This window comes from Thamnophis sirtalis, unplaced genomic scaffold (genome assembly GCF_051295495.1).
Source record: "Thamnophis sirtalis isolate CommonGarterSnake01/CBP01778 unplaced genomic scaffold, rThaSir2_p1.2 scaffold_8, whole genome shotgun sequence".
Taxonomy (NCBI): Eukaryota; Metazoa; Chordata; class Lepidosauria; order Squamata; family Natricidae; genus Thamnophis; species Thamnophis sirtalis.
Genome location: NW_028261388.1, coordinates 49,549,572 through 49,564,608, shown reverse-complemented (window position 1 = coordinate 49,564,608; position 15,037 = coordinate 49,549,572). Strand labels below are relative to the sequence as shown.

Here is a 15,037-nt window from a genome sequence, read left to right as displayed (position 1 = left end):
CAGTCATCCAGGTACTTAGACTGAGGAAGTTACATTGTTAAGCAGTGAAACATCACAAATTAACAAAAATAAATCCAGTTGCCATGACTCGATTTTCAGATTCAGTAATTTTTTAAATTTAATACTGCGTGTATAATCTCTTTAATCAGGATAGGCATACTTAGGTCAGTCACATTGGTGAAAATCTGCTTCAGTATGTTATACATAGTGTAACAAAACATTAAACGGTGAAGTAACTGGGTTTGGGGTTTAGTTTCCTTTTGTTAGACATTCTATAAAGAAATGATATGATTGATAGATAGAATTTTTAAACACATTTGAAACAGTTTTAATATCTACAGTATAATGTACCTGGAAAATTATTAGGACAACAGTTTTAAGATTAAAAGGTACACAATTTGCTTTTTACTTTTGCTTGAAGAAACAAAGCAAGAAAAAAAAGCAACACTTTCTTCCTTTTGCTTTTAATCTCTTTTTTCCTTTTCTTTTTGTTCCTTTTCATGTTTTATTTGGATAATTTAGATAAAACATTAAAAATGGAACAAAAAGAAAAGAAAAAGGAAGAAAATAAATTAAAAGAAAAAGGGTGAAAGTGAGAAAATTGGAAGTATGTATACATGTTAGCTCCTGGCCCATTTTGGTCCTCTCACAAAGCAAAGCAGAGCTCCTCCTGTTTACTTCCTTATTGGGAATGCAGCCAGGACAGCTGTTTCATGTTCTGGAATGTATGAATTTAGCACCTGGTTGAAACACCTTGGAGCTGCTCTGTTCTTTCTTGAGCGGAATCCCAGGAAAAGGAGGCTCCAATCTATTTTCAAATATTTTGTTTTTGTTTTTACTATATAAGGAAAGAGCAGCAATTTCAGTGTCTATATAAACAGTGTGTTGTCTGGTTACAGTTAATTGGAGCAATTGTCATCATCATCATAATAATGTTCATTAGTAGTGATCATATAACAACAGTATTTTCTCCACATAATATTAATACTTAATTGTTAAAATTAAATCATATCGATAACAAACATATCATAATAAACCCTCATGGTAAAATTAATCCTTCGCTTACGTATAATTTTAAATATTTTAACTTCTGTTTCTGTTATTTAACCATAGATAAAATGAATTCCCCATGTTTCAAAATATTCTGTATCTTCCTTCTCTTTAATTTCAACTGTTTATCTATTTCTGCACATTCTAGTATTTTTTTTTTTTTACTACCTTCTCATGTGTGGGGATCGCCACACCTTTCCAATGTTGTGCAAATACAATGCAAAACACATTACATGTGTTACAAAACACATGTAATATTAAATACTTAGTCCCTTTATTATACATCAAATTTATTTTCAATGACTTTATTAAATACCTTTTAAAAACTCTCATTTTCTTTTGCATGGGCATGTGACTGGCAGGTGGCAGATCTTTCTATGGGAGATTTGCTACTGCATACCACAGTCATCTGGCTTAATCCTCCTGCGTCACTTGGAAAGTGGAAGAAGGAACCTGAACTGGCAGCATTTGGTACGTGCTTCTTTTCAGAGAAAAAGCAAATGAGTGTTTCATATAAAAAATTAAATAAAACTTGCATCTATAGTTTCCAATGACACCACTGAAGGTGTTTCTAGAAGGGCATGCTGCGGGGTGGGAAATTGTCAAGATGGCAATCACAACTGTTTAACTTCTCCACTCCTCCCTTTTATGTGGGTCACATCAGACAACTTCGCTTTTGGCATAAAATGGATTAATATTTGAGGCAGATTATCTGTTATGACATTGGATTTCAAAACGTAAAAATGATTCCTAGATTGATAGGAAAGCTTGATTAAATATGCAAAAATGTTGGAAAATAAATGAGTAAGATTTGAGTTTACAGTCAGGTATTTTAGGTCACCTCCCCCCCCCCCCCCCGGTGGCATGCTTTAGAACAGTGTTTCTCAACCTTGGCAACTTGAAGATGTCAGGAGATCAACTCCCAGAATTCCCCAGCCAGCAAACTCTGGGAGTTGAAGTCCGGACATCTTCAAGTTGCCAAGGTTGAGAAACACTGCTTTAGAAGCTTGACTGGAAATGATGAGAACCAAAATACATTAGATTTGGGGAAATTGTTTTAAGCTGTTGGTATTCTTGTTTATAAAGATGTTTTAAGAAGTAACAATTTAGGGCTTTGGAGTCTGTTTTTATACTGAGTATGCATCTATTTAAACTTTACAAGCTTAATAATTATTGTAATGCTCAGTAAGTCAGGAAATATAAAAAAGCTGTGAAATGTAAAATAGATGGCTGTAGGCAGTAGCTCTTATTTTTCCTTCCATCTTCAGAATTCATCCTTCAGGGAGATTTGCTGAAATGCTTCTTGTATATAAATGTTGATTTTGGTTCTTTCCATGCATAGTGCTGTATCAGAGAAATTCCCTGCAAATAATCTAGGAGTGCATGATAATTTATGGAATTTATGCACTATGTAATTTTTAACTTTTTTTCATAATTTGGAAAAATCATTAAAAGTTTTACATTTTAGAACATTTTTAATTGTTTATAGGGACCATTTACGGGTACGAATACTAAATGATACTTATTAAAGTGCTTATTCTACAGCAGTGGTGTCAGACTCAATTTCATTGAGGGCCACATCAGGATTGGATTTGACCTTAGAGAGCCGGGTGTGTGTGTGGGGTAGGTGTGGCCATGGTCGGTGTGGCCATGGTGGGCATGACATGGAACTGCACCGTCGCAGGCATGATTTTATAAACTTATAAAAATAGGAAAGCGTACATTTCTGTGATTTTGTTTTTTTAATACTTATTTAATCTACTTGATCATCTTATGAGAGAGAGAGAGAGAGAGAGAGAGAGAGAGACCGGATCAAGAAACTGGCTCCATAGGAAGACTAGAACTGTTAGATCGGGTAATGGATAGGCACACACAGGCTAATGGTAACAACAGCTCTTTATTATAACACAAGTAAGAACAATCCAGCGAAGGTTGAGTCTGACATCAGCCCTTTTATAGGGAGCTGTTAGACCCTTCGACCAATGAGATTAAATCTCTGTTTCCACCGGAACAGAGGACCTTGGTGGAAACCACTATAACTGAATCTAGTATCTAACACCAACTATAAATTATTGAGATTAGTTAGTAGTAGAATGCTACAAGCCTGGAAGGTAAAATATTTTACTTTTCCTCCCTTTTATAACCTTCTGAGTCAAGGACAGCCTCGTGCAGTACTTCCAGGCCCAAAACTCCTGTTTTGGGCCTGGAAGATCTAGGCCACTCTGGAGGCCCCGTTTTGGGCCTGGACAACTCTGGAGGCCACAGGTGGTTGGGGTGTGTGTGTCAGGGTTAGGGTTCCATTTTTGCTAGAAGAGGCATCGCTGGCCAGTCCTTTGCTATTTCTAGACTGGCCTGTGGGCCTTGAGCTTGACACCCCTGTTCTAGAGTAATCCTGTTAAATGAATGAACTGACTCTGTTGCGAAGATCATCATATCCCATAAAAGTTTAAATATACGATTACAATTTATAACCCTTTATCAATGAAGTAAGTGCCATTGATTGTTAAAAACATTGAGTATTATTTTTTTTGGTCCAGATTAGATACTACTTCAGTTCATCTGGCTATCACGTATTTAGAAAATTATTTTTGGGGCATATGAGGAAGAAACTTTGGACATTTTCCACAGAATTAGTAGCGGATATTTTTTTCTGGTTCTGCATTGGCAAACTGTTGATTTCCTATATTTGGTTTTTTTCTCTCTCTGTAGTGTTCAAAACTGCTGTGGTACTTGTATATAAAGAAGGAGTGAAACAGAAGAAAAAATTGGTAAGTTTATCAAAGTGAAATGTTCTATTAGATTGGGCTAATTGGACAGGTTATTCTAGCAATAGAATGAGCTGCGGTGGCTCAGTGGTTAAAATGCAGTACTGCAATATTGTAGGCTTCTTCTGCAGACTGCTAGTTGCCTGCAATTTGGCAGTTCAAATCTCACCAGGCTCAAGGTTGACTCAGTTTTCCATCCTTCTGAGGTGGGTAAAATGATGATCCAACTTGTTGGGGGCAATATGCTGAGTCTGTAAACTGCTTAGACAGGACTGTAAAGCACTATAAAGTGATATATGTCTAAGTATTATTGCTATTGCTAATAATTATTGTAAATTATTTTTAGTTGTAAACGTAATGCTTGGAAAGAGCAGTCAAAGCTTTCCTTTTTTTATTAGAGTGATTTATTATTACTACCAGTTTCTTCAAAAGCAAACACTTGGACATACATATTCTGTTTAATTATTTGCAACTCATTTCCTAATATATGCTCATACAGCTTTCCTTTATCTGCTTTTTCATTGTGCTTTTACTTTCTTATTCATTGTTTTATTGTTTTTACTGTTTTATGATCGTTTTATTTATGGGTTTTATTGTTGTTGTGAGGTGCCCAGAGTTGCTTAAGATGGACGGCCTTATAAATATTTCAGATAAATAAATAAACCATGCAGATTAGGCAGATTTTCATTGAAATATCCTGTGCTTGAGATAGAATTGCATTTAATAGAGTTGGAAAAAGAGCTGTTAGGGCCACTCTATATAATAATGCAAAATTTTAAAATAGTAAAAATCCATTATATCAGATGATTTATCATCAGATAATCAGATAATTATTTGGTGAATGGTAACCAATCACTTCTCTGGGCAATTGATACCTTCCTAAAATCTAACCAGAATTTGGTGTTTTGTAAATTAAATATATTATTCTGTGCCCTGCTATTTGTGGTGATCCAGAATAGAGCTTTATATTTTTAGGTTGTTAAACCTAAATGCCCCACTCACCCATTCTCCTTGGTCTTTTCAAAGCAAACTGCTTCTAGTTTTTTCATTGTCTCATCATTTGATTTGATTTCTGGTCTTCTAATTATCCCTGCTGATCTTTTTGAAACCTGTTCTATTATCTATGAATTGTTCTTGAAATATTTATAATGTACTTAGAGAAATTAGACAAAAGTGAAGTAAAGTAAAATTGTATCTTCCTATAATTATAAAAGTATAGTTCTGCTGATACAGAAACTGTACTTGCCTTTTTTGCACTCTACCAACATATATTTAATGCAGAAAACCTTTAGTTCTTTGCTATGTTAGATATAAAAATAAAACTTTGACGGATCATTATAAGTTCTCTAATTTTGGTATAAAAATGATTCACAAGGCAATACTCGTAAGATGAAACAGAGAGCTTCTATTATACCCCTGTGACATTTGATCTCAACCTGTTTCTGCCTGAGATAGAAAGATTATTCAGCAAGATAATGGTTGCTCTGATAATCAAATTAATGAATAATGGAATGACAGTATAAAGTTACTTTTTCAGATGAGAAATTATCATTAGGGAATGAAACAATGAAGCCCTTAGGGAAAACGCCTATATAAACTTCCTTAATTCCATCACTTTCCTTCACTGTGAATTGATCAAGACTGAAGGCGTTTGTAGATATTTTTAACATTTGATATGAAACAAACCAGTTTTCATACTATTTATATAATATCATTAATGATAAAAAATGTTTTTCCTTACATAGGGTGGATCTCATAGGGCTTCCATTTATGAAGACTCAGATCCATTTCGTTTCCGTCACATGATTCCCTTGGAGGCTTTGCAGGTCCGAGCATTGGCAAGTGCAGGTAGGGTTAAATGGGTTTGTTTATGATATTTTAAAAATCTGGTTATTGTAAAACTTCTCTTTTGAAGAAATACATCCCAGTAGTTACCAAACTACAAGTATGGTAAGTATGCAATCTAGCAGGTAAAGCCAATTTATCAAAAATAATAAGAATTACAAAGCAAACCAAAAATAGCAGAAAAAATAGCAGGATGTTCCATTTAGATTATATTTGATAACATATTTTAATTATACAAATGGACTCTTATTTGTTAAATATGAGAGCTTGAATTCTTGTTGTTTTCCTATTTCCTGAATTTCAGAGCAGAAACCACAAGAGAGCAGGAATTGGGTAACTCAGTTGCTTTCACACTTTCTTCTTTTGAAGGGAGTTTAAAAATTGCTTAAAGGAGTGGGAGCCCATCATTATTTTAGTGTTTTACCTAATGCTTGTTAAATAGGGCTTCAGGGTGCTATTTCTGCTTGTCTCACTTTTTTGTGTTTACATTGCTTATCAATCTCCATAGCATCATCATTTCTTTAATTGGCCAGAAAACCTCTCGATCCATCTCCCACAGCCCTTATACCCTCTAGAATTCCCTTCAGTCACTGTTTCCCACCCTCCTTTTCCCATGAGGCAAAACAGGCCATTAGCAGGGTTAACATAGCTTTCCCAATGACTCTTGTTTGTGCAGATACATTTAATCTTTAAAATGTAAAGAAAATTGAAACTTACCTGCCAGATTATCTTTCTAACATGAAAATAGATTTGAATTGTCCGTAATGCTTTTGTAATTTTTCTTGTCAGGTGTCTCTCTGTGTGTATGTGTGTACATTGCAGTGGTGGGTTTCAATTTTTTTAGAACCTATTGTGTAGGTGTGGCCTGTTTTGTGGGAGTGGCCTGTGACCAGGTGGGAGTGGCCAACTTGATGCCACTCACCAGGAGATGTCATGGATTGGGTAAAATGTGGTGAAGCTCACTTAACAACGCTCTTGCTTAGCAACCAAACTTTTGAGCTCAATTGTAGTCATAAGTCAAGGACTATCTCTGCCTTCCTCTGCATGGCAGCCTTGTCCTAGTAAACTATTTCTCTCTTCTGGCAATTTTCCTCTCTGTTAGAGGCACCAAAATAATCCATACAATGTAAGGTTTCCTGCTGCAGCAGGGGGTTGGACTAGATGACCTCCTAGTAGCCTTCTAGCCCCAAATTGTGGGCTGTTTTTCTTTCACTTTGCTAAAAAAGAAACCTGCCTGAGGCTCATTCTACATGCCTACCAGATAGAGATAATGAGATAAGTTTGGCTCCATTCACAAGCCTTTTAGAAACACAATGCTCATATTGCACAAACCCCAAAACTTCAAAAACATAAAACCATATAACATATAACCATATAACCAATTTGTTCTTTCCTGCACCTTTTCAATTTAAAATTATTAAGACTTGTGGATTTCAACTCCCAGAATTCCACAGCCAGGCATGCTCAATTCCGATTTAAAGCAACAGCATTTGTTTTTCTCCTTTGCGAAAGAAGTTTTCTTCTTTCTTTTTCTTCTTCTTCTCCCCTCCTTCCTCCCTCCCTCCCTCTCTCAAACACACACACACACACACACACACACACACACACACACACACACACACAGAAGTTGGATTGGATCTCCTACCCCTTCCCTCTCTCACTCACTCACTCTCAAACACACACACAAAAGTTGGATTGGATATCTCTCCCAATGGCTTGAAAGCAGCTTCTCTGCCATTCCCCCAACCCATTCCCCTGCTGCCTTCCCCAAACACCTCCTACATTGCAAATGCAGCCTGCTGTCTGGGTGGGAAATGCCTGGTATGCAATAAAGCCACCCACTCACCTCCTGCTGGCAGGCTGGGGTGAGAGGAGAGGCAGAGAAGCCGGAGGGGAGCCGATCTGAGCTTTCCAAAAGTAAGATGCTGGGGAATTAGGCCTCCTCCGGATTCCATCTTCTGGTCAATGTCGGCTGGCGACTCCCCGGGGGAGGGCCTTCTCTGTAGCTGCTCCGGCCCTATGGAATGATCTCCCCGTAGAGATCCGGACCCTTACTACTCTTCCGGCCTTCCGCAAAGCGATTAAGACCTGGCTGTTCCAGCAGGCCTGGGGCTGTTGATTTATCCAGCCCCATCCTAAGTTATATGAATATTGTGCAATTTTAATGTCTGTTCTTTTAATTTTTATATGTTCCCCCTCCCTGTTTTTATCTGTAAGCCGCCCTGAGTCTCTCGAGAGTGGGCAGCATACAAATCCTAATAAACTGTAAACCGTAAACCGAAAGTGTGTATACTACAGCATGGCTCTTTGCCTGGCTTCCCGCCTCCTCCGGTGGTCTCCTCAGTGCTCGCTTGTGCTCTCCCTCCTTAAGTGTAGTTTGATTGCAGGCGGAGGCACGTTGCCTTTTCAAACTTGTAATTAGTGAAGCTGGCCTGGATTTTTATATAGTTTTATCCAGCTGTGTGTGTGTCGGGGGGAGAAATGGATGGGGGTCTGGGGAGGAAGTCACTACACTTGGGGAGGGAGAGCACGAGCGAGCACTGAGGAGACCACAGGAGGAGGCAGGCAGCCAGGCAAAGAGCCATGCTGTAGCACACACATTTTCCCCCAGCCCCGGAAGGTTCAGATCCACTATGTAAAAATCCAGCCCAGCTTCACTGATTACAAGTTTGAAAAGGCAACGTGGCTCTGCCTGCAATCAAACTACATTTGGGGAGGGAGAGCACAAGTGAGCCAGGGTCCTTCCCTCCAGCCTTTGCCCAAAGCCCCGCACAGCACCAGGAGGATGAAGTTTGAATTCCTCCCCCTCCTTCCAACCCACACGTACCTTTTCCAACTGCTTCAGAGAGGACTTCAACTCTGCTCTTGCTTCGGGTCCTCTGAAGAAGCCCACGGCTCACTTCCTTCTCTTTGAGAAGCGCCTTGCAAATGGGCTGCAGGGCAGGGGAGCGTACTGGTATGGGGACATGGCCACGCCTCTGTGAAACGGATATGCGAAAGTATGGCAAATTTCTGGAACCGGTATGCCCGAAGAAGTGTGAATCAGCAGGAACCCACCTCTGGTACAATGGCTGACACAAATTCTGTTTTCCAATATAAAATCTGTAGCCAGAAAGTATAACTTGAGTGATTTTGGGGAGCTGTTATTTTTCTTCTTCATTGGTATTGTGCTAGACTGGGCTTTGTGTAATCTCATTTTTCAAAATTTCCCAAGCTTCGTGAGTTGTTTCCCCCTTGAGAATTCTCATCCATGGAATTCTTCCCAAGCTCTCTTTAGGTTTATTGAAATTAGCTCTCTTAAAGTCCAAGACTCTAGTTTGACTTTGTTCTACTACTTGTGTTTGCATAATGTTGAATTTGCTTAAGACGATCCCTTGAAATTGTTTACATTTGATTATTAACAAAATGGTTTGAATGGGAGTCATATACAGTCCACTCTGAAATGAATGGAGGGTGTCTATGCAACTGGCTGCAGCTGTTTATGATGCTATAGAGGCAGAGACCTCCTTGTGAAAGGAAAATTGTTTTCTTGGGAATGTCTGATTGCGATGGTCTTTAGAATCATTCATCATGTAAGCAAAGTCAGGGTAAGAAAAAATTATACCACCTTGTAGTACCAGTCTTGGACATTGCTAATGGGAAGATGCTTGATTTGATGGAATTGCAACCATGTTAAGAAGCTTTTACATGTTTTGTTCATTCCATATATTCAGCATGCCATGGAAATAATCCATCATTTCACATAACCATTCCTGGGGTTATAATTCTTGAACCAATTAATATTATGTATTTCATTCATTCAGCTAATCATCACAGTAATCTTAAAATTTCAGATGAGTTTGATTTTGAAATGCTTTCAGTAAATAACAAGTCAAAATGTTGCTTTTAAAATGTTCTTTTCTCTTTGTCTAGATGCAGATACCAGTTCTGTCTGTGAGATAGTTCATGTGAAATCTGAGTCTGAAGGCAGGCCAGAGAGGTCATTCCATCTTTGTTGTAGGTAAGGAGTGATAATTTGCAAAATTATAATAAATAAATAAATAAATAAATAAATAAATAAATAAATAAATAAATAAATGTCAATATATGTACATACATGTAACAGCTGTATGTTCTTTCTTTCTTTTTTTCAGTTCGCCAGATCACAGGAAAGATTTTCTAAAAGCTGTGCATTCAATTTTACGAGACAAACACAGAAGACAACTTCTCAAAACTGAAAGTTTGCCCTCATCACAGCACTATGTTCCATTTGGAGGAAAAAGGCTGAGTGCACTGAAAGGTGCAAGGCCAATTATGAACAGAACAGGTATTAATGGTTAAAGTTTGTTAAAACACTCTAGAAGAGGGGGGGAAAAGAAGTTTAAGAGTGTTTCCTCATTAATATTTTTATCCCACTTATTGTAGCTTCAGAAATGTGTAATAAGATCTTATTCAATTAATAATTAACTGCCGTATTGGCAGACTTATGTAACACAACTGTCATTTGACACTTGAATGTTGTGAGGTTTGAAAGGAAGCTAAATTCACAAAACCCCACATCAGGTATAGGGCAAGACATCACATTACCATATTTTTCGGAGTATAAGACGCACTGGAGTATAAGACGCACCAAGGTTTTGAAAAGGCATTTGTTTTTTTAAAAAAAGTAGGTAGGTAGATAGAGGGATAGAGAGGGAGAGGAAGAGAGAGAAATACAGTAGATAGGTAAGGAGACAGAGAGAGTAGGTAGGTAAGTAGGTAGATAAAAGGAGAGAGAGAGAGAGAGAGAAATACAGTAGGTAGGGAGAGAGAGAGAGAGAGAGAGAGAGAGAGAGAGAGAGAGAGAGAGAGAGAGAGAGAGAGAGAAATACAGTAGATTGTTTCTGCTGGCACAGCACTTGATCAATCTAATTCTCATCAATCAGTTAAAAAGCTTTCCAAAAGGGAAAAAAAGTTTTTGTACTCTGCAAACCTCCCCAAAATAACCCGTTTTTTTGCAAAAACGGCCCCGTTTTTTAAAAAAAAGGTATGAATAGCCTTGGGGGAGGGCTTTCAGAGTGCAAAACGAGCAAAAATGACCCATTTTTCACAAAAACAGCCCTGTTTTTTGTCAAAAATTGCATGCATAGTCTTATGGTGGCTTATAGAGTGCTCTTGGGGGCTGGGAGGGCAAAAAATGGTCCAATTTTTTGCTCATTTCTGCCCTCCCGAGTCCCCAGGAGCTCTCTGAAAGCCTCCATAAGACTATGCATGGCCATTTTGGTGAAGGGGCGGGGCTTCAGGAGACAAAAAATGCTGTATTCGATATATAAGACACACCCAGATTTTCAGCCTCTTTTTTGAGGAAAAAAGGTGCGTCTTATACTGCGAAAAATACGGTATATATCAGCTCTCTGTATTTCACCCCATGACTGCTATTTTCGTTTCTATTCAAAAAGTCTGACATGCAGCGCTATTGAAGCACTACTGAATTGCCAAATCTATTACCATATCTTAAAATAATGAAGTGAGAAGTAATAGAGGACCACTGAGCCACATGTTTCAGTTCCAATAGTCCAGAATTAACTCTTAAGACATTTCTATGTCCTGAAGGAAGAAAAAATACTACCTACTTTTTCCATTATCATATCTAATGTTAATTAAAGGATATTTTAAAATTGACAAGGCAAATTTTAACCTTGTATACAACTTAATTTCTCTGCCTAGAAGATTTAGGTATAAACATTTTCAATGATTATTGACAGTATCATCACTTTATTTCAGGCATTGGTCAGAAATATATGTCTGTGTACAGACACACATGGACACATACAGCACAAATAGATGTTAACACATTCAAAGCATTTATTATTTATTTTGTATTTTATAGTAAATGAAACATAAATTAATTTATATTTTGTATTTCTAAACTGCTCATCTCCCTCAAAGAGATTTATTAGCCTTTCTTCGGGTTTATCAATTCCCCGAGTCATATCTTGTCAGATTTTACATGTTTCATTGTGATTAATTATCAGCTAAGGTTAGGGGGGCATGATGGCTCATTGGTTAAAGATGCTGAGCTTATCAGCTGGAAACCCAAGCACTTTGCAATGGGGTGAGCTTGTCCCATCTCCTCCCCACCTAGCAGTTCCAAGCCCTTCAACTGCGAGTAGATAAATAGGTAGCAATTTAGTAGGAAGATAACAGCATTCCATGACCCTTTGGTGTATAGTCATGCTGGCGTCCTTGGCCAAGAAACGGAGATGAGCACCACCCCCTAGAGTTGGACATGACAAAAGAAACAGTTACCTTTACCTTAATTGTGAAAGGAAGTGTGCAAAGGCTGATTTTAAAAATATTCAAATTTCTCTTTATAAATCTGGGATTTTATTTTTCTGTATGCACAGTGTCCGCCCCGAGCAAGTCACTTGGGAGGAGAAGGCGACGCCTAGCTCGAAACAGATTTACAATTGACTCAGATGCTGTCTTTGCCAGCAGTCCTGAGAAAGAGACCCATCAGACATCCGGCAATAAGGACACTGACAGCTGGGTAGAAGAGCAGTTTGATCTTGGTCAATATGAAGAGCAAGAGGACATAAAAGAAACAGATATTCTCAGTGATGAGGAGGACTGTTGTGAGCCTTTGAAGAGCACCATGGTTGAAAAAGAACTCCAGGAGCAATTGCAGTCAGCCTCTATTACAAACAACCCGTCATACCGGGGTACCAGAACACGGTATACTATGGGCACACACGCATCCAGAATGGCTCAGTTAAAGAAGCAAACTGCTCTGTCTGGAATTAATGGTGGCATGGAGGGCAACACTGAAGAAGTCATCTGGGTTCGCCGTCAAGACTTTGTACCATCAAGAAAATTAAACACGGAACTTTAGAGCCAATACTTTCTTATTAGATGCTAGGTGTAGGTGAGCCCCAAATTTACCCCTTATACATTGTGGAGAGCCATCCCTTAGAATGCATACTTGCACATATAGTAATGGCAGCTAAATTCCTTGAAACTACAGCCTCTCCTCCTGTTTTCTCCTTTAAAGTAGTATAAAAAGGAGAAGTGAAGCAAAATTTGGAAATAGAATGAGCTTGAGTCCTTCTCTATATAGTACCAAGGGCTTTATTTATTAAAAACAAATCAGGGGCTGCATAATATAATGGGCTGCATAGATATTGCTAAAAAACACAATGCCGTGGGTGTTTTTCTTAAAATATATGCGTGCAGCAAATTAGCTTAAGTAATAGCACAACAGCAAATGAATTTTATATATGATAAGTAAAATCATAGGTTCATCTTTTAAAAAGTTGCAGCAAACAAGGAACAATTGTCCATGACTGCAGCAGATTTCACTCTTCAACTCAAAACTATTCACCCTTATCCAGCAAGGGCAATCTGTTCTGTAAATGGAATTTCCTTCTTTCTGAGGTACCACAAGTGGGAATGGTGTTGAATGGAGGGAATAAACTTGCATTCAGCATTCAAGGACATACATACAAGGGATGATCTGCATTGCACATGCACTGCTAACCAGATGTTTGACATCATCACTGCTGAGTAGTCCAGTCACTTATTTGCAGGAACTAGAACCAGCCTTCCCTTTCTTTTCTCCTTTAATAAGTTATAGTCTTTATAGTGCCAAACATCTCTAGTAGCTGAGGTAGCTGCATGCAGTAGCATTCACAAAGCTTCCTGTTGCGAAGTGAAAGTCTCTGGATTTGGTGATGCCATGTGTATTTTAGGGATGTGTGAGGGAAAATCTGGAATTTATGTTGTGCTAAGTTCTTTTTGGTCTGTGGTTAGTTGAATGTCAATGTTGGAATTTCTAGTTTTACATAAAAATTATAACAACGCAGAACTTTTTTTTTTCAACTTTAGAGATCAAAATTCAACACTTGAAAATAGTTTTCTCTGTGTTACCTAAATTGCAAAGGCACAAATGAATGGGGATTTGATTGTGTTAAACTGCAATCTTAAATGCAACGACTGAGGAGTAAGACTGACTTTCAAGTAGACATGCAGATGGCTCTGCTGTTCGATTCCAAGTTTGGGCTGTAAAACAAACCTTTCAGAAAGGGTATGAAGATGTTGGTTGTATAGTCTGAACTGCAAACTTTTATGGACAAACTCATTTCTGTAAAATATCGTGGGCAGCTACACATATTTGAGACTGGAATTAAGTTAGCAATGTCAAATAGCTGAACATCCAAGGAAGTTAAGTTAATCCCTGCTGTGATTTTGTTGCAGTTGGTAGGATTTCACCTTGGGTGAGTTTGATCCTCCCTGCCTGATCAAGTTAGGCTCAGGAAAAATTAAATATTTTGTGGCCAGAAAAGCTGACCTCATCCATGTGAGATTAGTGTACATTATTACTTGATTCCCTCACCACACTATTAGATAATATGAACAATATACTAAACAGGCAACTTTCAATTACATTTAAATTGTCCTATTTAAACATCTATAACAGGGTATAGATACAACTTATAATCAAAGATTTCCAAATAATTTTTAAAGCACTTTTTTTTTCTTTTTAAATATTTATATGGCTTACCCATCTTAGTTTTGCTCTGCAAAAATGGGAGGATTTGGGGTTTTTTGTTTTTCAAGTGGGATTCTTTTCGGACCTACTGATGTTTGACACATTAGTGCGTATATTGAAAATCTAAAATTTTGTAGTAACTTTAGAGAATACATTTTGTATAATTAGCTATGGCTATGTTTGGTGACATGAACAGGAAATATTACCCAGTACCATCTGCTGTCTTATGTCCCAACCAGTATTGAAGTGTCACCTGTTTGATTCTCAGTGCACTATATTCAGTATTTTGATAGTTTTATTCTCTCAACTTTTGCTATTTTTTAACCGTTTTATTAAAAAGCTTTCTAAGCCCTGTGTATCTCATCATATTAAAATTAAACCAGTTGTGTACCAACTTATTAGACATTACAATGCTTTTGCTGTCCCCAGTGGAATACAATAAGCCTGTGAAATGCTGGATGTCCTGTGCTTGGAGGGTGCCATTGTTCTTGTACATAATATAATGACCTGCCAATGTCAAAAGTTCTTATATATTTCTTTTATAAGCTGAAAGAAGGTCTATTTTTATGTTTTTAGGCATATGAATGGAACGTTGTAAATGCCTGTCAAATAAAATAATGCTGAAAAATATCAGGGGAACATGTTCTTTTTATTTTATTTCAGTATAAAGCATTTTGGTTATATTGCCTGGAGATTTGCAGAGTTAATACCAATTTATCTGGAGTACCATAGGTTGGAAAGATCTTGTAGTAGACACAAGGACAACAGATACAACCCAAGCCAATTTAGCATGTTTCTATATCTTAAATTAAGAATAATTAAACCAAAATCACCCATATTGAATTTCTAGATACTAGAGCAGCTACGGAAT

The 15,037-nt window shown here is 37.6% G+C and overlaps 1 protein-coding gene across 7 annotated transcripts in view; it reads left to right on the top strand.

The window, feature by feature from the left end:
- Positions 1-14,796, top strand: part of TIAM1 (TIAM Rac1 associated GEF 1) — a 202,774-nt gene extending 187,978 nt beyond the window's left edge. For all 7 annotated transcript variants that reach the window (XM_087721587.1, XM_087721588.1, XM_087721583.1 and 4 more), the window contains 6 exons: positions 1,413-1,521; positions 3,760-3,818; positions 5,561-5,663; positions 9,573-9,660; positions 9,794-9,966; positions 12,026-14,796. In XM_087721587.1, coding sequence (XP_087577713.1) covers positions 1,413-1,521; positions 3,760-3,818; positions 5,561-5,663; positions 9,573-9,660; positions 9,794-9,966; positions 12,026-12,510 — 1,017 coding nt within the window. In that variant the 3' untranslated portion in view covers positions 12,511-14,796. The remainder of the gene's footprint in view (positions 1-1,412; positions 1,522-3,759; positions 3,819-5,560; positions 5,664-9,572; positions 9,661-9,793; positions 9,967-12,025) is intronic.
- The last annotated feature ends 241 nt before the right edge of the window (positions 14,797-15,037 follow it).